At 43.0% G+C, this 23,498-nt stretch overlaps 2 protein-coding genes across 4 annotated transcripts in view; both read left to right on the plus strand.

Moving 5' to 3' along the window:
• The window catches only part of LOC137617195 (cilia- and flagella-associated protein 298-A), a 144,101-nt gene extending 143,917 nt beyond the window's left edge, over window positions 1-184 (plus strand). For all 3 annotated transcript variants that reach the window (XM_068347089.1, XM_068347091.1, XM_068347090.1), the window contains exon 8: window positions 1-184. This exon is cut by the window's left edge and continues 229 nt beyond it. The gene's annotated coding sequence lies outside the window, so the exon portion shown is untranslated.
• A 15,738-nt stretch (window positions 185-15,922) lies between these two features.
• The window catches only part of Mtpalpha (monolysocardiolipin acyltransferase Mtpalpha), a 50,592-nt gene continuing 43,016 nt past the window's right edge, over window positions 15,923-23,498 (plus strand). Inside the window, exon 1 of the mRNA XM_068347092.1 lies at window positions 15,923-16,083. Within this exon, the coding sequence (XP_068203193.1) occupies window positions 16,017-16,083 (67 nt within the window). The 5' untranslated portion in view covers window positions 15,923-16,016. The remainder of the gene's footprint in view (window positions 16,084-23,498) is intronic.

Consider the following 23,498-nt stretch of genomic DNA (forward strand, 5'->3'; position numbering starts at 1 on the left):
ACCTGCGCTGGCAATTAAAAAAAAAATTTAACCTTTCCTTGGTAGGATTTAATCCCATGTACTGTATAAGAGATTAATTTGCCTGCAGAAAACTACAGAATTGTGATTGTTAGTGTCTGATTGACTGGTCATGAAATGATCTGCACCCCAGTTTGCTTGCTACAAATAAAAGATCTCAAAGGTTCTTCTCTTTTTACTTACCTTTTTCTGTGGTTACTTGCATTATATGTATAGCCTTTCTTAGTGTATTCTTTTTGTCTTATGGTATTGTTCTGTATTATGTTGGAGAATCTATTTTTAAAGTATACTGTATGTACAAATTTTTTTATTGCAAAGAATACCATGAGCTTGTAAATTCTTTTTGGAACTAATAAATAAAGAACTTCTACACAATCAACAATTTTTTTTTAGAGAGAGAGAGCGCTGTATATGCATAATGTATAGTTTTTTGGGCTCAGTCATGTCGTCCTGATGGAAGCTTACCAGAGAATTAACTTGAAAGTACTATATCTGTGGGTTTGTATAAGTGCCTTACTTTGAATGGGTTCCTTATATGGTCTCCTAGACCTTTATAATTGACATTACCGTTGTCTGTCATATCCACTAAGCTTGGAACTAGCTTAGGGCTTCCTGCCCCCTGCAGGGAAAGTGTCGACTTTGATTATAAGGATTCAAAGTTTGTATCTCCGTAGGGACGGACGGTAATTCTTAGAGATTACCCTTTTCATACCATAAAAATCTGTACTCTGATTTCAAGTTGGGCCCTCCTAGAGTTTAATTAAAACTCTAGTATGCTTTATTCGTCTGTAACTGAGATAGCAGCAATAAGACACAAATACGTTTAGTATTTTACCTTGCAACTAGATTATCAAATGTAGTTAAAATCAGGTATGAATCTAATCCGGCATTGAAAACACATCAGTGTCCATATTTTCTCTTGTCGAAAAAATATGTAATTTCATCGAAATGATGACACTCAATGGAGATGTGAAATCAAATCTGACTGATTTGTACAGATTTTGGAAATGTATGAACACCGTGACGCAACGTTCACTCGGCACTGGTGTTATCGGTCAGATATGCACCTATTTGGAATAGTGTGTTAATCATCGTTGTGATTTGCACTCGAGGGTAAATGTACCCATGCACCCGATGCACTGGAAAGTCCCAAAGCAGTTCACTGTTCATTGCAGTGCTAGATGACGGGTTTTATAACACTACCCACCGCCACCACAACATGTTTTATTTCATGTACTTGCTTCGTATAGTATCTGTAAAAGATCTAGTTGATCTCCACCCAGTGTATGAGCGGAGTCTACCAGAGGCCCTATGTTGGAAGAAGTTCCGTGAAGAAGCAATTTTCTTTGGATCGTGACTTGCGGGTGAGCTGTCAGGATCCGCTCTGCGAATAAGTAGGTGAGCATTGCTCTCAGTTATCTTAGGGATAGATTTTGATCCTGAGGTTTCGCCTCGGAAGAGCTGTCCTTCCTTGAAGTCTGAAGTTCTACGAAGATAGACCTTAAGACACTCTACTGGGCATAGAGAGACATCTTCCTTCAGTGGGCAGATTCTCCAAGGACCCCACCTCTTAGTGAGTAGCTCGTTCTCAGCCAGAAAGGCAGGATCAGGAAAAGGGTTCAGTTTTCCTGTGTCTAGGAACTGAATATGGCCTACATCCCTGATGGGGCCAATATTTTACTAACTCTAGCCCCTGAGGCTATTGCGAACAGAAAATTGACTTTCTGTGTTAGTTCCTTTAGAGTACAATCCTCATTCTTTAGCTTCGAAGCATAGTGCAAGACTTTGACCAACGACCATGTAATGGGCTTTGGAGGGGTTGCCGGCTTGGGTTTAGTGCATGCTTTGGCACCTTATAGAAGGTTTCGCTTGTGAGGTCCACCTCAAAGGCGTATAGAAGAGATCTAGTTAGGGCCGACTTACACGCGGTTATCGTAGTGGAAGTCAAGCCTTGTTCAAGTAGGTAAATGAAGAAAGAGAGACTGAAATCTGTTGAAATTTCTGTTGATCCCCTTGTTTTCACAAGGGACACCCATTTCTTCCAAGACAATTCACATTGTCTTCTGGTTGAACTTGACTTGTACTCTACAATGAAGTCGACCTTGTTCTTCGAGATCCCAAGCTTTTTGTTTGCTGCTAGGGAGAAAAAATCATGAGATGCAGGTTGTTGGTTCTTGAGGAGGAAATGTAAACAGTCGACTTCTGCACCAGTTGGGATAAAACTGGGTTCGGCAGAGGAAACAGCTTCAGTTTCAATTCTAGAACTAGAGGGAACCAATTGTTTTTGGGCCATTTGGGGGCCACTACAGCATCTGTACCTCTGAAGAATCTTAGCTTGTCGAGGACTTTTAGCAGGAGATTGGTTGGTGGAAACAAGTAAATCCGATTCCATCCATTCCAGTCGAGAAACATGGTGTCTATCGCTTCTGCTCATGGTTCTTGTAAGGGGCTACATAATGAGTTAGTTTCTTGTTGTTGCTCGTTGCGAAGAGGTCGATCTGCAGTTCCGGGACTTTTATCGAAAGTAAAGGAGAATGAGTCTGCATGTAGGGACCATTCTGTCTCTATCAGCTTTCGCCTGGATAGAGCATCTGCCAACCCTTGAAGGTAAACTGCTGATAAATGCCATCTTCTCTTCCTTGCCAGGCGGAAGATGGCTAACATCACGTGATTGATGTGAGTGAGTTGAACTTGAGCCTTGTCGATTTAGACATATTACTATCACCTCGTCGAGGACCAGTCTGATGTGGTCTGCTCTGCGAGGGGATAGTCTCTTCAACGTCAGGAAGACTGCCATGGCCTCCAAGATGTTGATGTGAAAGTTTTGAACTGGTGTGATCAATTCCTTGCACTTTCATTTCATGCAAATGGCCTCCCCATTCTTCCAGGGAGGCGTCCGTGTGTATCACCACTAATGTTTGTGGTGGTTGCAAGAGAATTGTCTGTGCTAGGCTCTTATTCGTTGACCACGGCCTTAATAGCATGCGCAATCGGGTCGGTGTCAACCTTGTTGATCTCTTCAAGTGTTTGATGTGTATCTTCTCCAGACTCTTGACGCATCCTTTAGCTGTGCTTCTAGCACTGGGTCTGTCACTATTGCGAACTGGAGAGAGCCCAGTACTCTTTCCTGTTGGCGTCTTGAAATCCTCTTGTGTTGAATTAGTCTCTTGAAAGATGCTGCTATTTCTCTCCTCTTCTTTAATAGAATGGAGAGGTGGTGTGACTGCAAGTTCCCATGGATTCCTAACCATTGAAACATGTGAGCTGGAGAAAGGCGAGACTTCTAGCGATTGATCTTGAAGCCCAAGTGTTCCAGGGACTGGATCACCTTTCTGGCCGCTTGCAGACAAGTAGTCTTGGATGCTGCCAGCACCAGCCAATCGTCCAGGTATACTACTACTTGTACTCCTTCAGAGCGTAGTTGTTGGACGATTGTGTCCACTAGCTTTGTGAATACCTTTGGGGCTATGTTTAGTCCAAAGGGCATGGCTGTGAAGACATATTTTGTCTTCTGTAGCCTGAATCCTAGGTAGGGAGAGAGGGGCCGACTGACTGGTAGGTGCCAGTAAGCATCTGCCAGGTCTATTGAGACTGTGTATGCCCCTTTTTGGTAGAAGGGTCCTTATGTGTTGCAATGTAAGCATCCGGAACTTGTTGTTCTCGATGAACTTGCTGAATGGAGACAAGTCTAGAATGACTCTGGGTTTGTCCGAGTCTTTCTTGGGAACACAAAACAGCCTTCCCTGGAATTTTGATGGACTTCACTTTTCTCATTACCTTCTTGTTCAAGAGTTCTGAGGTATATTCTTCCAATAAGGGGGTGGAGTGTTGGAAGAATTTTGGAATTGGCTGTGGACCCAGGGATTGAAGGTCCAATGATCCCGAAGGTGGAAAAGTCTGCCTCCTACCAGGAACCTCTCATTGTTTAGAGGTTCCAGAGGACTTGTTTCCGTGACCGCGTCCTTCTCCACCCTTGGGGGGTTTCCGGTGGATCCTCTTTTTGGGCCCTTACCTTTGTAGGGCCGAAAGGTGGTCGAGTGCCTTTCAAAGTCTTGATTAAACACAGGTGTCTGGCTACCAGCTGTTGAGGGACCATCTGGAAGGTGGGTTGCGGCTGGGCTACCATTTGAGGCAACGTGGTCATGGTCACGGTCGGAACTTGTGCAGTTCTAATGAAGAGTTCCTTTTTTGAGGACATGCCCCACTTTTGGAGAAGGTTTCTATTCTCTGTGGTGGCTTTGGCAATGACTTCTTGGACCACATCCTGTGGGAAATGGTCTTCACCCCAGATACATGATGAAATCAGTTTTCTGGGTTCGTGTTTCACCGTTGTTGCAGCAAACACATGCTCTCTACAGGTCCTATTTAGACCTGAGAAAAGCATACAAATCCATCACAAGGGTGGAGCGTTATTTAAGGCCTGCACACATTGCCAAGCAGTGCTGATGAGACAGGGAGGCAGCAAGACTATCTTTCGTCTCTTGTTCCCTTCTCAAAAGATGGTTTGGCAACTTTGGAAGGTTCTCATTAAACTGCTGGCCTGCTATCTCCGGATCCAACTTTGAGATGGAGAAGGTTAGATGTACCTCTTTCCACTTCTCCTCACAGGTGGGCATAGCTAGAGATAATGGTTTGCATTTCTCTAGGATTGGGCAGGGTTTGCCCTCTTCGACTGCTCTCATGACACAGTGTAGGGCTTTCTGCGAAAGGGGGAAGGCTCTTGAGAAAGGAGCAATGAAGGTTGGGTGCTTCTTGCTCAATGCTGAGACTTTGGAGTTAGTATATCCGGCTCCTTTCTGGGTCTTGGTAAGGATGGCTTGTGCCTTGTCATGTTCAAGGACAATCACTTCCTTCGGTATAGTCTCCTCACGGGATGTAGGTTCATCTTGCAGTCTCACTTAGTGATATAGGTACGCTGAAAACTGGGCCAGAATTGAAGCTTTTCAAGGGGTTTGGCCCCCAACTTCTCGGAGATATAAAGCTTCCCATTCAACATGGGCATGTGTTCCGTCTACCTCCAGGGGTTTGTTTTGGAGCAGTGAGGGAGGTCAGATATTTTAAGGGGCTTAGCAGAGCCCCTGGAAGCGCCAGGGCGTTTCCCTTCCTGTACCTCTCTCTTCATCTCTTTGAGATCTTGCTTATTCCCATCTTGTTCCTTCCGGAACAGTGTCAACATCTGCTGGAACGACTCTAAGAGCGCTTCGCTCCTGCCGACCTGTCTAGCCAGTTGGGGAGTTGGGGCTGAAGAGGTTGATGGCATAGGTTGATATGCCGACACAGTGAGCTGAGGGACCTCAGTCACCGTCGAAACAGATCCTTTTTCCTCTGTGGGTGGTTGAACCACTTCTTATTCAGGGCCTTCTAGCAGTAGGTCCTGTCCGGTGTCAATGGACACCTCCGACATCGGTTCTCGGTGGATGTCCAAGCCTCGCAGTGCCTTGTTGATATCCGCGTCCACTGTCCGTTAGATAAAGAGAGGCTGGACCTGTACCTGAGGCACAAACATACTAGATTGAGCCTTAGATAACAGTAGGCACTTCAGAGATTTGTTAGGTAGGTAAGGTCCCGGAGAGTTCTTCTGGAAACCTCATACTCACCTTCGAAGGGTTTCCCTTGCTGTATCCCTTGACTCTGTAGTGTCAGGGATATCTTCTCCAAAGCCGTCGATCAGCAAGGTCGAGCAGTTGGAGCAACCCTTCGGGTCCCAGTACCTTAGGGATCCAGATATGATGCAACCGGGGGCATAAGACCTGTACGTCGTATGCCCACAAAAGTTCTTACTCTTGTGGCTGCAGAACACAACTGTACACTTCACCATTGGCTCCTCCTGTAAGGGAGAAAAAGGGTGAATGAGTACTAGGTTGCTTATATCATTGATATAATGTATACTTAAAATATGGGTCCCAGTACCTCAGGTATCCAGATACGATGCAGCAGGGGGCATAAGACCTGTACATCGTAGGCCCACAAAGTTCTTACTCTTTTGGTTGCAGAACACAACTGTACACTTCACCATTGGCTCCTCCTGTAAGGGAAAAAAAGGGTGAAATGAATACTCAGTTGTTTATATCATTGATATGATGCATACATAAAAAATAATAATACATACTATTATGTTTAATACCTTAGGATAGTAAGCTAGAAAGTAAATAGGAAAGACCCATATCTGTGTTTCCTTTCACAGGCAGTTGCTGAGACCTCCGTCAGTGTTAATATTTAAATTCCTTATAAGGGAAAATACAGAGTGGAATAACTCGTATGTAGAGCCGGAGCTAGTAAATGTTTATACTAACTCCTCCACCTGTAAAATATTAATACTGAACGGTGTTTCATGAGTGTCCCGATAATCAAAGGATTCATCAGGGTGTTGAGGGAATGCTTCAACCTCAGCATGTTATGCGGTCCTAACAATAGACTGCAAAAGGATACACAGAGTATGTTAGACGTACTTGTACTACTGTATTGTTATATACTGTAGTTCTCCAACTACTGTATTGATACATACTGTAGTTTTACTGGCTACTGTATTGTTGTATATCAGGGTTAGGCTAGTGCCTGGCAGCACTAAGTTATAGAGAGAGAGAGAGAAAGAATGGAAAGGAGGGTTTCCTATTATTATGGTTTAGCACAATAATTGGAAGTGTAGGAGGGCTACTGCTGCCTACTGTCTCCTTGCCAGAATGAGAATTCTATTAGAAGGGGAAGAATGCATCTGATTCTAGCTTCCATCCAGCCATAACTTTTGCCGCCGGCTGTACTGCCGGTTGCGAGGTCTGTGGATGGCAGTCCAAGAGAGGACTGAAGAATTCTCAACAGTATATTGGGTTTCCCACCAGCAGCCGTCAGGGCTGGCTCAGTCTTCCCCCCGGGGCATTCGCTTCCGGTGAAGGAAGGACATAAGGGGGAGTTGGCCGAGGCGGCAACCTAACCGACGCTGGTAGGGTCCCAGCCGGCAACTAGTCAACCCAGCAAGCCGGGATGATTGTAGAATACTGGCCAAAAGAATGTTGTGACGGCTAGGCCGACGCTAAAGGACAGAGGGGGGGAGGGAAAAGGGTCTTATAGTTTGCAGGGGAGAAAGGCGGCGGCAGGCATGCCGCCTACTTTTGGCTGTAAACTGAGGAAGCATGGCTTCCTATGCCGACGCCGTCGTGGTCGGCAGAGGAATAAGTATTCCCCTGTCGGCGACATTGTCGGCTATAAGACATGTCTTATAGTCCACAAGGGAGAAAGGCGGCGGCAGGTACGCCGTCTAATTTTGGTTGAAAACTAAGGAAGCATAGCTTCCCATGCCGACAACGTCGTGAGCGGCAGAGGAATCACGATTCCCCTGTCGGCGATATTGTTGACTACAAGACAATACACCCAAAGTTACCGTCATACTTCGAAGCCGGGATACTTGGCGGCAAAGAAGATCGACGAAAACTATCTTAAGTCAAGCCAGAGTTAACTACTTGGTGGCGATGAGGAAAGATAGGGTTGCCGCTTGGGATAGCGGCGCTCAGGGGGGGAGGAAAGGTTTATCCTCTTTTCTCTAAAAGAAAAACGTATCAAATTATACCAATAAATTCTAGGGGATATATATTCCCAACCGAATTAATATGAATGATACAAGAGGTTAAACAATGGGATTTACATTACTAACGTATACAAAACGGGTTAGGCATACGAAAGTAACGTATTATATTAGAAGAGGAAATATCATATATATGCAATCTTCACTAGTATAATTTTGCCTAACTAGCTAAAAAGTTTCTTTATTGCTAAATACCGGAGCGTCGCACTACTAACTAGATAATTGCATTATGACGTGCGACAGCGGTCTCAAAATGGCCGCCTCTGGGGTTAGCTGTGCTCCACTTAACGCACTTAAATTATGCCAATTCAACTGTGAGAAGGGAGCTAAAAATTATACACAAGAAAGATTAAATACTCAACTTTCCAGAGGATGAAGATGCTGGAGATTGCATGATAATATTCCAATAAACAGTAACAATACCGAGAGAAACGTGGGAGTGCACTTGCTTAAATGCTACAGTTCAAAGGAATGATGGACCGTAGCAGTACAGGGAGGGGGTCCACCGGGTACCTTGATAACGGCTCCCCTTTCATTCGCCACTCTTCCCCTCAAAGAGTTAAATCTATTTGGGGTGAAGATTGCTATGTGCCGTATCAAAAAATACGTCCCCTGATATTATGCGATATCGTTAAAGATATATTAAGGATACTCGCGCCAGGAGTTAGATTTCTGGAGCCCTATGGTTAATTCTTTGGGAGTATCACTGTAGAAAATATCCCTTAGAAAGCTACCTAAAGGAACCTTCCTTCAGGACGACAAGGCCGAGCCCAAAAATGTGTACATATATATATGTGTATTTTTGGGCTCGGCCATATCGTCCTGATGGAAGGTCCATTTAGGTAGCCTTTCTAAGGGATATTTGCTACAGTGATACTCCCAGAGAATTAAACGGAAGGTTTCCAGAATTCTAACTCCTGGCGCGATTCATCCATAATATAACTTTAAGGATGTCGCATAATATCAGGGGACGTATTTTTTAGATACGACACATAGCAATCTTCACCCTGAGTAAATTTAACTCTTTGAGGGGGAAGAGTGGCGAATGAAAGGGGAGCCATTATCTAGGTACCCGGTGGACCTCCTCTCCGTACTACCACCAGCCACTGTTCCTTGTTCTGTAGCATTTAAGCTAAGTGCGCTCCAAACCTTTTCCCGGTGTTTGTTATGAATTTTGGAATATCAATCATGTAATCTCCAGCATCTTCACCCTCTGGAAAGTTGAGTATTTATTCTTTCCTGTGTATAATTTCAGGCTCCCTTATCACAGTTAAATTCGTATAATTTAAGTGTATTAGGTTGAGCGTAGCCACAACCGGAAGCGGCCATTTTAAGACTGCTGTCGCACATTATAAATGCATTTTATCTAGTCAGTTGAGCGACATTCCCGGTATTTAGCTATAAATTTAGCTAGTTAAGCAAATTATACTAGTGAAGATTATACATACAATATTTTTTTATTCCTCTTCCTGAATATAACTTTACTTTTCGTATATGGCGGGGGCCCCGGCAGTACCAACCATTGCCGCGGTCCCTACCGGAGTTAGGCTAGCCTAACCCATATCCTCTTTTAGAGAAAAGAGGCTAAACCCTTCCTCCCTCCCTGAGCCGCCGCCATTACAGGCGGCAACCTCTATCTTTCGTCATTGCCGTCGAGTAGAACTCCGGCTTGACCTAGATAGTAATAACACCGTCTTTCTTCTTTGCCGCCGAGTACTCCGGCTTTGAGGTTAGATGGTAATTCAGGGTGCCTGTCTTGCAGCCGACAATGTCGCCGACAGGGGAATCTTAGTTCCTCTGCCGCCCACGTCGTCATTGGCACTGGAAGCCATGCTTCCTTAGTCCACAGCCGGAGGTAGGCGGCATACCTGCCCCTACCTGTCTTCCTTGTGAACTATAAGACCCTCCCCCCTTCCCCCCCTCTGTCCTTTGGTGTCGGCCTAGCCGTCACAACATTCTTTCACCGGTACTCAGACAGTCATCCCAGCTTGCCAGGTTGACTGCATTGACGGCCGGGTTCCGGTTGGTGGCGGTTAGGTTGCCGCCTCGGTCACCTTCCCCCTTATGTCCTTCCTTCACCGGGAAAGACTGAGCCGGCCCTGACGGCTGCCGGTGGGAAACCCAACATACTGTGAGAATTCTTCAGCCCTCTCTTGGTCTGCCATCCACAATCTTTGTAACTGGCAGTACAGCCAGCGGCAAAATTTTGCGGATGGATGGAAGCTAGAATCAGATGGATTCCTCCCCTTCCATTAGAACTCTCATTCTGGCAAGGAGATAGTAGGCGGCAGTAGTCCTCCTACACTTCCAGTTATTGTGCTAAACCATGATAATAAGAAACCCTCCTTTCCGTACTTTCTCTCTCTATCAGTTAGTGCCGCCAGGTACTAACCTAACCCCGGTAGTGTACCGGTAAAACTACAGTATACAACAATACAGTAGTACAAGTTTTTCTGACATACTCTGTGTATCCTTTCACAGTCTATTGTTGGGACCGCATACCATGTTGAGGTTGAGTAATCCCTCAACACCCTGAGGAATCCTTTGATCATCGGGACCCACATAAAACACCGATCAATATTAATATACTACAGGTGGAAAAGTTAGTATGAATATTCATTTACCCCATCTCTATGTACTAGAGTCGTTCCACCCTGTATTCTCCCTTATAGGGAATCTAAATATTACCATTGACGGAGGTCTCAGCGATTGCCTGGTAGAGGAAACACAGATATGTGTCTTTCCTATTTCCTTTCTAGCTTGCTATCCTAAGCTATTAATTTTGATAGTAAGTATTAATATTAAATGTATGCATTTATATCCATGACATAATCAACTGAATACTCATCAAATTCTTTTCCTTTACAGGAGGAGCCAATGGTGACGTGTGCGGTTGTATTCTGCAACCACAAGAGTAAGGACTTTAGTCGGCATACGATGTGCAGGTCTCATGTCTCCTGGTGCATCGTATCTGGATCCCTGAGGTACTGGGACCCGAAGGGTTGCTCCAACTGCTCAACCTTGCTGTCCAACGGCTTTGGAGAAACCATCTCTACCTCCATAGAGGCTAGGGATACAGCAAGGGAAACTCTTCGTAGGTGGGTAAGAGGGTTCCAAAAACTGTCCGAGACCTTACCTGCCTAATGAATCTCTCAGGTGCCTTCTGTTCCCTAAGGCTCACCCTAGTGCGGTAGTTCCCTAAGGCTCACCCTAGTGCGGTAGTTCCCTAAGGCTCACCCTAGTGCGGTAGTTCCCTAAGGCTCACCCTAGTGCGGTAATGCCAAAGAACTGTCCGGGACCTTACCTGCCTAATGAATCTCTCAGGTGCCTTCTGTTCCCTAAGGCTCACCCTAGTTCGGTAGTGCCCCAGGAACAGGTCCAGCCTCCCTTCATTCAACTGAAGATCGACGCGGACATCCACAAGGCACTTGAAGGCATGGACATCCACCAAGAGCGGATGTCAGAAGTGTCGACTGACACTGAACAGGACCTACTGCAAGAAGGCCCTGAAGAAAATGTGGTTCAACCACCAACCGCATCAAGAATTAGGCAGAGGGGTGCCCCCCCCCCCCCCCCCCCCGGTATGTGTACTAGGCAAAATTTTGTTTTGCATCTCTATTATAGGTCTATCAAAAGTACTACAGAGATTGAAGTATAGCTTAAACTACTTCCGGTTGATGCAAAATTTTACTTCTCCCTAAATGACATTGATGATACTGCTGAAACTATCAACCAAATTCTTACCAGTATTTTAGAATGGACAGTTAGACAGCTAGAATTAGATTAAATTAAAACTGAGTTTATGGTGGTGATATGAAAGAAAGACAGCTTGGAAAACTCGATTGACATCTAAATAAATATTAATAACAACTCGGTCCTGATATCTAACAGAATTCCTGACCTAGGTATGTCACGATTGTAATTTATCTCAGTGCTCAAATAAATAACGTAGTAAGAAACATTGGATAACATCTTAGAAACTAATTTTGTAAAGATGTATTTGTTTGAATACTCAGTAAAGAAAATTGTGAGTAACTGTGTTATTATCAGGATTGACTGCTATAACTCCATCTACTACAGTCTACCCAAAGTGCAACTTAAGAAATTACAAAATGTAATAAACATAGGAGGAAGACCAATAAAGGGTGTCCCACCCATCCCCCATAAGTATTTCTTATAAAGACCTTAAAAGTAAGATACATTTTCACTGCAAGAATTAAAGGCAGGCTCGATGGTGTGAACTAACCACCAGTACAAAATTGAAACAAATCCACCATTAAGTGGATAAATGGTCATCTTGTAATTCCACGAGTAGGAGTGATAATATAATTTTAACTAGACTGCAGATTGCCCACACACATGCAACCCACAATTATTTAATGAAGAGTGGGAAAGGGAGACAGTCCCAATTTTTTAATACCTGTCAAGTGATAATAGATATTAAACATATTTTAGTTGATTGCCCTGTTTTTAATCTTCGGAGGAGGACACATTTAATCCAGGACAAACCTTTAAAAGATATACTGGTGGAAAATTGTAATACCCTGAACTTGAAAAAATTCATACAGAGTATTGGTTTACATCACGAGTTTTAATCAATATTATATAATAAAATGATACCAAATGTTGTGAGAGTATGGGTAGGATTGATTAATTTGCATTATATAGCGCTGAATGGCCCTTGATGCCCCAGTGCTTGGCTTAAGGCCTAAATTTTATATTCATATCAATTCAATTAATTTCAACCACAAGAATAGATTACTCTTACAATAATTGATTTACACTGGCTGCCTATTAAAAGTAGAGTAGAGTTTAGTAGTTGTGGTGGTCTATGTGATTGCCTGACTAGGTTTCGAGTCCTACTCAAACTCATTAGTTCTTTTGGTTACTACAACCTCAGCATCCTTGTGAGCGAAGGAAGGGGAAGTTTTGGGAAGCCTATAAGTCTATCTGTTGAGTCATCAGCAGCAATTGCCTGACCCTCCTTGGTCCTAACTTGGGTGGAGAGGGGGCTTGGGTACTGATCATATGTATATATGGTCAGTTTCTAGGGCATTGTCCTGCTTAATAGGGCAATATAACTGTCCCTTGCCTCTGCCATTCATGAAAGGCCTTTAAACCTTTAAGATATGTGCAGTGACTCATCAAAATATCAGAACCGGACATTCAAAATATCTAGGAGAATTTATGCACATTATGCAGCCAAAGAATTGTGTCGACACAAGAATATTTACAGATGGGAGTTATTGGAACCAATATGTGTGCTTACTGTAGGTTCTAGACTCTAGAGTCTTTAAATATGCAGCCCCAAGACTAAACAACAAGCTACCACTAGACATCCAAAGACTGAAGATATTAAGGCTTTCAAGAAGAAACTGAAGACTTTCTTGTTTTCTAAGTACTTCTATAAAATGGTTTTGACATTAACCTGGAATACTCTGTTTGATGACTGTAATGACATATGATCGTAAAAAACCCTTTACCAAATTATCAACCATGCCTTATGCTATTATAAATGTGGATGCGACCAGGGCGTCCCCTGTAAGTGACTTGCATCAGGATCTCCCTACTGGTGTGATAAATGGACGAGGGGTACTGCAGGCTGCAGGGTTCACGAATATGGCAAAAGAAGTTAGTGACAGAATGGAAGATCAGAGAAGGTACTTGGAATGTCAGCACTGTACACTAACGGGAAGATAGCGAATGTGATGGAGGGGAGGAGGATATATATCCTGTGTGCACAGGAGACAGGATAGAAAGGAGATGGAATTAGAGAGATAGGAAATGGGGATAAGCTCTATTGCAGCGGATCATGAGAGGGAAGAAATTGAGTTTGAGACATAATAGGTAATAACCGGAAGAAAAGGGTGTAGATTAAAGAGAATAAATAAGAGACTTTTAAAGATTCCAATGATAATAGTAAATATAATTTCAGGCCCCTCAGATGGATTGCCAAGAACAAGAAAAAGAATTATTTAGACAAGTGTTAGATGCAGGTATTAGAACAGTGAAAGAGGAGGAGGAGAAACAGGCATGAATGGCAGAGAAAGGATGGAAGTGAGGAGGCACAAGGAGGCTATGGGTTTGGAAATAGGAATGAAAATGGTGAGTATATATGAGAGATGGCTCAGGTTTGATTTCGCATGTATGGACACCTGGTTTTAGAAGTTGGATAAGCACCTGATAACCTATCAGAGTGGAGGAGTGGGAAGTCAAATAGATTACATCCTGATTAGAGGAGTTGACAAAAACAATGTGATGAACTGTAAAGTGAATGGAGGGGAAGCATGTGTTAAACAACCTAGTTTGGTAGTGATGGATTTTTAAATGAGAGGAAGAAGACACAAGAAGAGACAGAGGAGACTTAGAATTAGGGTTTGGGACCTTATAGCAGGAAAGGGCGGGCAATTTAGGAGGAATATGAGAGAAAGACGACTGGAAAGGTTGAACTTAGACAGTAAACAGGGTAACAGAGTGGAAAATATCTGAGTGGGTATGAAGAAATTATGTGTACAGGAAACAGAGGAATTATTGGGCAGAACCAAAGGATACGGTGTGTCAAAAGAAAAGAAAATGTAGTGGTGGGACAGAAAGGTGCAAGAGTCAGTTAAAAGAAAATCGAAGACATTTAAAGACTGGAACGTAAGGCATGTAGGCTACAGGCTCAGAAAAAACGGTACATAGAAGAGGAAATAGATTCTAGGAGGAGAGAAGGTATAGCTATTGGAATCGTTGTTGAACAAGGGAAGGAGAAGAGGATGCCCATAAAATTTCAAACTTGAGGAAATAGCAAAGATAGGATTTGGGGCAACTGGGGTAGAGAAGATGGAGAGAATATTTTGAAAAACTCTTGAATACTGAAAAAGAGAATAGCTGAGAAAAGCTCAAATGGTAGAAAGGCCAATGATGGAGTTGCTGAGTAGGCCTACAGAAGTGAAGCGGGCATTGATTAAACTGAAAAATGGTAAAACACCAGGTCAATCTGTGTTGAAAATTGAAATGATCAAGATACTAGCTACAGAAGGTGAATAATGAATGCTGGATTTATTAAGAGCAATATGGGAAGAGGATATAACGCATAAAGTCTGGGAGGAAAGTCTAATGGTATCTATATTTAATCAGAATTATGTCATGGATTGTGGTAACTATAGGGTAAATAAACTAACAGAGTATGGTTTGAAATTTTTAGGAGGGTAGTAGATGATAGCTATTATAAAGTTTGAGAAACAGGAGTGTGGATATATGAGGGGGAGAGGGACTGTGGATGTCATCTTTATAGTAAGGCAGCTACAGGAAAGGAGGCTAAAGGGAAACCAGAAACTCTTCTGCGCTTTTGCAGATCTAGAGAAGGCATAAGACAGAATACCAAGGGAAGTGATGTTTTGGTGCATGAGGAAGATCAAATTCACAGAGAAGTTGCTTAGAATGGTTGCAGTGATGTACAAAAGAACAAGGACAAAAGTAACATTAGGTTATGGCTAAAAAGATACCTTTGAAGTTAGAATTGGATTACATCAGGGGTCAGCATTAACCCTGTTTTTTATTTGTGATGGTCAGGGATGAGTTAAGCGAAGAGATCAGAAATGAAGAGATGTGGGAGTTGCCATATGCAGATGATTTGGTGACTAAAGGTTAAAGTTGTCTGGTTTCAGTTCCAGTTTTATCAGAATAGAGGCTCACCAGAACGTCAGTCGGGCAAGCCCAACCTTCACTGTGGTGCCTCACCGGAGCAGTGACCTCCCCAGTAAACAGCTTAAACTCACGGTCTTGGGCTGTGATTAATCTGCTGCCATGCGAACGCGTTACCATTGTGCTTGCCAGGAGGCTACTGCTGAAAATAAGGACTTGCAGAAAAGTGTTGCAGAGTGTCAAGAGACTTTGGAGAGGGGTGAATTGAGAGTAAATGCAGATCAAACTGAAGTTATGGTGATTAGTAAGGAAGGCAGGGACAGGATAGTTATGCATGAAAGTATAGGTTTGGTATATGTATATATATATATATATATATATATATATATATATATATATATATATATATATATATATATATATATATATATATGTGTGTGTGTGTGTGTGTGTGATATGCAAATAATTTTGTCTACCCTGGTACTGAACTTCGTTTTCTTTTATGAGAGTCCGAGTGAAAGTTTTTAGGTAGAGTCCGATTATGGAGATGTATATATTTCGTAAAGTATGAGACAAAAAAGAAAAAATATATATATTAAATTCATTGTCTACCCAATGTATAATATATTGCACACATCAAAAGTTAGTTATTAAATTTCTAAAAGTCATCCAACTTTGTTGTGTAATGAATCAGATACTTCTTAAACCTTCCGTATACCCGAAAACTACTCAGTCGGCAAGGGCCCCGTCGACAGAACTCCCGTATTATCTGTGTCAAGAAAACTTTTGAGAAATGGCAAGTTTTCGAGCTGTCGGGGCCTTGCGCCGTCTCAGTGCTTTAAGATCACCTAAATTAAGCGGTAAGAATAGCAACTTATGTCGATATGTATGCAACAATGTGTAATTTTAAACCAGAAATAAGCTGTGCCTGTTCTAATCTTAATCAGCTGATGGGCCCATTGCTACGATTCTGAGATTTCGCCGGTTTTACGTTATGTTATTGCATCTTTTTGTAATGTGAAGCATCCTGTTGATTGTTTGCTTATACTATTTTAGTTGAGAAATTTGGCTTTGTATTCGATATTGCCAAGGAACGCCTACCTTAGGTCGTTAGTTTGTTTTTCCAATTATTTTCTCTTACCGGTAGCCTAGTTAATGAAAGATCGTCTTTTCGGTGTAAACCAAGTCCAAACAATTTACTTGTAATTAATTTCCATCATATTCAACAACACTCCGTAATAGAGGCCAATTGTAAACCTCCATTATTTTATTGCCTACCCTTTCCTAGATTTGTCTCCATCGCTGTAGGCTGCGTTAGATAGAAATTATGGAATCTATATGATTATTTGATTTCTTGCCAAATACATGAACCGTATATTTTTCCAACTGGTTATTTGGGAGGTACAGACTGTGTGTAAAATTTCTTTTGTTATGACTAAAGAAACACATTTTAAAAGGAAAACAAACACACGTACACTACCTAACCCAAGTTTTGGGGGAATGATACTACGGGAACTAGAGATTCTCTGAACTCGGGAAGCCAGTTCAGTCAACGGACACTCCCCCCATGACTGGTAAAAAGAGCTTTGGAACCAATGATACCTACTTCTTAATGTTATTGTTGACCATTTACTTTCTCTTTCAAACATTTCCTTCTGTTAACTTCCACTTACAATATCTAAAAGTCTTATGGTACAGTCACCTTACTCATTACCAATTTCAAGAACAGTAACAAAATAAGGTCTCGTATGAATTGATCACTTACCCCGGAAGATGGTTTGAATATGATCAGATTGAGACCATGATAACCCATAGCACACTACCCCTATAGCTTCCTTCCTTTTAGCCAAAATCAGTAGCAACAGTTGTGATTTGGACCTAAGTTGGGGTTTGTGTTGATCCATAGATGTCTATAAAATTGAATGGCTATATTGTCCACAGTCAACACATTTTGTATAAAATAATAAGTTAGTAGAAACAAACAATATACCTTTTTTTTTTTCTTTTATTATTATAACATAATTATTCAGTTATCAATTTATATTTTACAATATGGCATGGTGCATTATTGAATAAATAATCTGTATATATTAATGCTACATATTTATGACTAAACAACTTAGATATTAGTATACAATGAAATATAGTAACATTATCTTTGACACACACGCAGACATATAACCAAACTTTCATCACTGACGTACTATTTATGCTGTAGTTTGCCTATGATGTTATTCAAATTGCTGTTTTTCACTATAATATATTAGGTCTGTTTCATTAGTTTTACTTTCTTTAAAACCTGATTTTCACTATGTATGTATTTTCACTTTAGATTTTTAACTTCTTTTGTGAATTTTGCGCTGTTCGGCATTCAGATGTTTAAAATATCAGCTTCATGGTGGTCTTTTGGTGATTTCCTTTCATTGCAGTTTTAGGCTGCAAATGTTCAGGGAAGGCTTCAAGTATATGTTGTATAATATCACCTTGCAAACAAATTTTTTCAATATTTAACTCAGCCGGTGATTATAATAGCTGCAACTCTGTTGCTCGACAGAAAAACTCTACGGAAAAATTCGCCAGCGATCGCTACACAGGTAGGGGGTGTACTCAACAGCGCCATCTGTCGTTCAGATACCCAGTACTCATTGTAAACAAAGAACTCGATTTTCTCTCTGTCGGGCTACCGGCAAGACCTACTAATTCGCTGTTGCTAACTGGATTTGTTTTCACAACTATTTGGTGAAGTACACTATTCTAGTTTTGAGCTTTCGCTATGCAGGTGTTTTATCTTCATCTTAAAACTTGAACTCGTTTTGGATAGATTTAATTATGGTGACAAAGAGAGTATGGACTTTCTTTCACTTTTAAATGGCCGACCCTTCCCTTAGACGGAAGTGTGTTTAGGCTTTTAGTAATTATCTTATCACGTTATAGATTTTCCTCTATATATTTTATATCTCTCCGCCTTTATTAGGCCTCTTCGATTAACTTTCCATTTTTTATAAACATATAAAAATAAATTTTAATGCTTTGTTTATATAGACCTTTCCTGAGAGTAGGCGGTCCTAACTTGGAAACCGAAGTTAATCAACGTTGAGCCCTTTATATCGTCTTTAGCTTTTAAAGAGCTAAGGATTTAAAACTTTTTAAATGTAATATTTTATGAAAGAATTTCTTTGATAGTCTTCGTACTGTTTTCAAAGATGAACTAACGTTTAGTTTTTTATGCTACGCAGTTGTTGACGTTCAGGACGTTCAACATGCGCTCTATCGTTACGATAGAGAGAGAGTGTATCACGGTTTCACTTTGCAGTAAGAGTAAATCGATTCTGACGTTTTGTTCATTCTTTCTTAGCTTAAATGTTTTAAATTCTAATTTAAAGGAACTTTTTATTTGAAAAACCTTTCAGTTTTTTCCTTTAGTCAAATAACATGTTTTTTTGACGATATATAATTGGGCTCTTCTCTTAGGTGCGAAATCAAGAGAGAAAGAGAGAGAGAGATAGAGACGGAGGGAGAGAGAGGAGAGAAAACGTTCCGTTCAAGCGGGTAACGTTGTTCTCGTGTTACTCACGTCCCTAGTCGCTGTACGGGGAGGAAGGATAAAACGTTTTTAGGTTTTTATTCTCGTCCCCAGGCTATGTGCGGTGAGAGATTGAAAACGTAGTTATATGAACTAGTGTTTAGTCTCTTTCCCAGCCACTGATTTTTCTTTTTATCTTAAAATATGTTTTCTGTTTTTTGCTGGTATTATGAGCTTGCATTATACGACTAATTTCGCAATTACTACCTTTTAATGAAGGGTAGAATTGCGTGTTTCAGGTAGAAATAAGTGCAAAACAGAAAATCGAAGTGATAAAGTGATATGCGCAAAGTGTTACAGTGTTGCGTCCGAGGCGCAAAGTGTTACAGTGTTGCGTCCGAGGGTTCGTCTGTTCGTGCCTGTCGTTCAATTAGTCCGGGACCTCTTACATGCTCCCAAGCCCAGGGGAGAAGTAATGTCAAACGACTTATGGGTTCGAGAGGCCTTGACCAACGAACAGACGTTTTCCCTCTATGGTATCGGGTGTATCTTACCAAGATCTCCCCTACCATAAGACGAGAGAGACGTTGTTTCTCCTTGCCATCCGTAGGCTTTTCGCATAAGAAACCTGTCACAAGGTTTCGAAGCCCTTAAGCGAAAGTCAGTCCTTTCAGGACAGGTCCAGCGTCCTGGTTACAGCCATTAGGACAGCTCTGACCCTATGCAGTCATCGGATAACTGCTCGCCGCCTAACAAAAGCGTAACACAGACTCCGAGAGTCTTTTTTTTTGTAGGCAAAGTGTTGCGATCACAGACGTTACCCTCGTCTATTACCACAACCATTTCCGTTGATCCTTAATGGGTTGTATGGCAAAACATGCAGTATATGCTTGCCTCCCTTATGGAAGACTATTCTGCCGATTAGTCCGTTGAGTCTAGCCGTTTATCTCATCGATATCCTGGCTTTCAGCCAACCTAACGTTCCTTTGTGCTTACTGTTTACGTTGGCGTAGCTTAGTCACGTCAGTCAGGTTGTTTAAAACCACACTCGATGCGGTCTCGTGTGGTTTTTCAGCCGCATTTGGACGTTAGGCCACTGGCTGATGCTCCTGTTGACGTTCAAGACGTTCACTAACAATCGGAGTTGACTTGTTTTGACGCTGTGCGTCAACCTCCGCATTCTAGGATTGGTTTGACTGCTCAGTCTAGGCAGTCAAAGCAGTCTCGAGTGGACGCTGTGCGTCCTCACGCACCTGTTGTGGTTGACAGTTCAGTTGTTGACAGTTCACAGACTGTCAAGCAGTTACATGACGTTGCGTTCTGGTCCGCTACTAATGCACCAGTGAGAGACTCAGCTTTTATCGGACAAGGTTCCTGTAGATGAGGAAGTTGCTGTTCTCCCTCCTACTGATATTCCCTTGAGGACTCTGTCAGATGGAGAGGAGCCTAAAGCTGCTTAGCCTCCTATGGACTTTAATTAAATCATGATGATTTTTTTAAGGATCTTCGTCCGGATCTTTTTGTAACTGCTGCTCCTCGTTCGCCTAAACGTCAGAGCTTACGCTAGGCCTAGCTACTTCGAAGCCGTTGTATTTAAGCTAGTGCTCTCTCGCTCTCCTTGAGAGCGTTACGTTGGCTAGGCGACTGGTTTTTCACCAGGAGTTTGGGGGATACAGCCTTTGCTTTCCCTTCTTTTAAACTGGTTTATAGAGCGAGAGTCTGATATGACACGAGAGAAGTTCTCGGCTTGGGAGTTCATGCCTCTGCCCAGATAGACTTCTCAATTCTGGTAGACTCTCCCTGGCGCCTAGCCAGGAGACGCTCCAAGTTGTTTACAGGTCAACTTCACAGCTGTTGTCGAGCCTTTGAAGTTTTGCTGTACTATTATGTCACGCATAACAAGGCTTTCAGGGATGGTAAACGGTTCCGCCTCAGTCGCTAACCCCGTCTGTTGCCACACCTGCTCCCGTAGACCCTAAATGGGCTTTGCTGCAAGACATGCAGTCCAAGCTTGCGTCCTTGATAGAGGACTTAAATGCGGAGAAGAACCTTCTGGCCAACAACCTTCCAACCGGTCGGTTGTGCGCCCTGTTGACGCTGAGGTAACCTACTCGCGTCTGCCAGTTGAGGTGGTTCCTCCACCGATGCGACCCAGTGTTGGTTGCCAGCCGACGTTGACGTTAAGCGACGCTCGGAGGTGGTTGTTGACGTTCAGGACGTTCAACAACCAGCAGAGGTGACTTGTTTTGACGCAATGCGTCAACCTCAGCAACCCGGTAGGGTGTTGACTGCACAACCCAGACGGTCTAGACAGTCTCGGGTTGACGCTGTGCTTCCTCGCGCACCCATGGTTGTTGACAGTTCACAGACTGTGCAGCAGTTCCATGATATTGCGTCCGGCTCCGTCACGCATCCACCAGTGCGACCGGATTCAGCGAGCCAGACGTTGCCCACTCCGTTGCCGTTTCCTCATCAGTTTCGGATGAGGAATCCTCTGATGAGGACGTTGCTGAACAACAAGACGATCAGCCCCCAGCCCTGCTATCCATCCAGAAGATGCTGAAGAAGGAACGCTGCTCAGTCAGGCTGTGGATGAGTCTGGTAGGGACGCTGTCATCCGTGGATCAATTTGTGTCACTAGGAAGACTACACCTCCGTCCTCTTCAATACCATCTAGCTTTTCACTGGAAAAAGGACAAGACGGTAGAAGCGGTCTCGATCCCGGTTTCCGAAAAGATAAAGTCTTGTCTGACTTGGTGAAAGGACAATATCAACCTAAGAGAGGGTCTTCCCCTGGCTGTTCAGACTCCCAACCACGTTCTCTTCTCGGACGCATCGGACGTAGGCTGGGGTGCGACATTAGACGGTCGGGAATGCTCGGGAATATGGAACTCGAGTCAAAGGACAATGCATTTCAACTGCAAGGAGCTACTGGCAGTACGTCTGGCCTGGAAAAGCTTTAGGTCTCTCCTTCAAGGCAAAGTGGTGGAGGTGAACTCGGACAACACCACGGCTTTGGCGTACATCTCCAAGCAAGGAGGGACCTACTCTCTGACGTTGTACGAGATCGCAAGGGACCTCCTCACCTGGTCAAAAGGTCTAAACATATCACTAGTAATGAGGTTCATCCAAGGCAACTTGAATGTCATGGCAGATTGTCTCAGTCGGAAGGGACAAATAATTCCAACAGAATGGACCCTCCACAAGGATGTATGCAAGAGACTTTGGGCCACCTGGGGCCAGCCAACCATAGATCTCTTCGCAACCTCGATGACCAAGAGGCTCCCAATATTTTGCTCACCAATCCCGGACCCAGCAGCAGTTCATATAGATGCCTTTCTCCTAGATTGGTCACATCTAGATCTATATGCATTCCCTCCGTTCAAGATTGTCAACAAGGTACTGCAGAAGTTCGCCTCTCACGAAGGGACAAGGTTGACGCTAGTTGCTCCCCTCTGGCCCGCGAGAGAATGGTTCACCGAGGTACTTCGATGGCTAGTAGACGTTCCCAGAACACTTCCCCTAAGGGTGGACCTTCTACGTCAGCCACAAGTAAAGAAGGTACACCAAGGCCTCCACGCTCTTCGTCTGACTGCCTTCAGACTATCGAAAGACTCTCGAGAGCTAGAGGCTTTTCGAAGGAGGCAGCCAGAGCGATTGCTAGAGCAAGGAGAACATCCACCCTTAGAGTCTACCAATCGAAGTGGGAAATCTTCCGAAACTGGTGCAAGTCAGTATCCGTATCCTCGACCAGTACCTCTGTAACTCAAATAGCTGACTTCCTCTTATATCTGAGGAAAGAACGATCTCTTTCAGCTCCCACTATCAAGGGTTACAGAAGCATGTTGGCATCAGTCTTCCATCACAGAGGCTTAGATCTTTCCAACAATAAAGATCTACAGGACCTCCTTAAGTCTTTTGAGACCACGAAGGAGCGTCGTTTGGTTACACCTGGTTGGAATTTAGACGTGGTACTAAGATTCCTTATGTCAGACAGGTTCGAACCGCTACAATCAGCCTCCCTGAAAGATCTCACCTTAAAGACTCTTTTCCTGGTATGCTTAGCCACAGCTAAAAGAGTCAGTGAGATTCATGCCTTCAGCAAGAACATCGGATTCTCATCTGAAACGGCTACATGTTCTCTACAACTTGGTTTTCTAGCCAAAAACGAGCTGCCTTCTCGACCTTGGCCAAAATCGTTCGATATTCCAAGCTTATCGTATGGTTGGAAATGAACTAGAAAGAGTCTTATGCCCTGTAAGAGCTCTTAAGTTCTATTTAAAACGAACTAAACCTTTACGAGGCCCGTCTGAAGCTTTATGGTGTTCAGTTAAGAAACCATCTTTGCCTATGTCAAAGAATGCTTTATCCTATTTTATCAGACTGTTAATACGAGAAGCTCATTCCCATCTGAATGAGGAAGACCAAGCTTTGCTGAAGGTAAGGACACACGAAGTTAGAGCTGTCGCAACTTCCGTGGCCTTTAAACAAAATAGATCTCTGCGAAGTATAATCGACGCAACCTATTGGAAAAGCAAGTCAGTGTTCGCGTCTTTTTATCTTAAGGATGTCCAGTCTCTTTACGAGAACTGCTACACTCTGGGACCATTCGTAGCAGCGAGTGCAGTAGTGGGTGAGGGCTCAACCACTACAATTCCCTAATTCAATAACCTTTTTAATCTTTCTCTTGAAATGTTTTTATTGTTGTTTTTGGGTTGTCCGGAAGGCTAAGAAGCCTTTCGCATCCTAGTT

Source organism: Palaemon carinicauda, chromosome 23, assembly GCF_036898095.1.
Source record: "Palaemon carinicauda isolate YSFRI2023 chromosome 23, ASM3689809v2, whole genome shotgun sequence".
NCBI classification, from domain to species: Eukaryota; Metazoa; Arthropoda; class Malacostraca; order Decapoda; family Palaemonidae; genus Palaemon; species Palaemon carinicauda.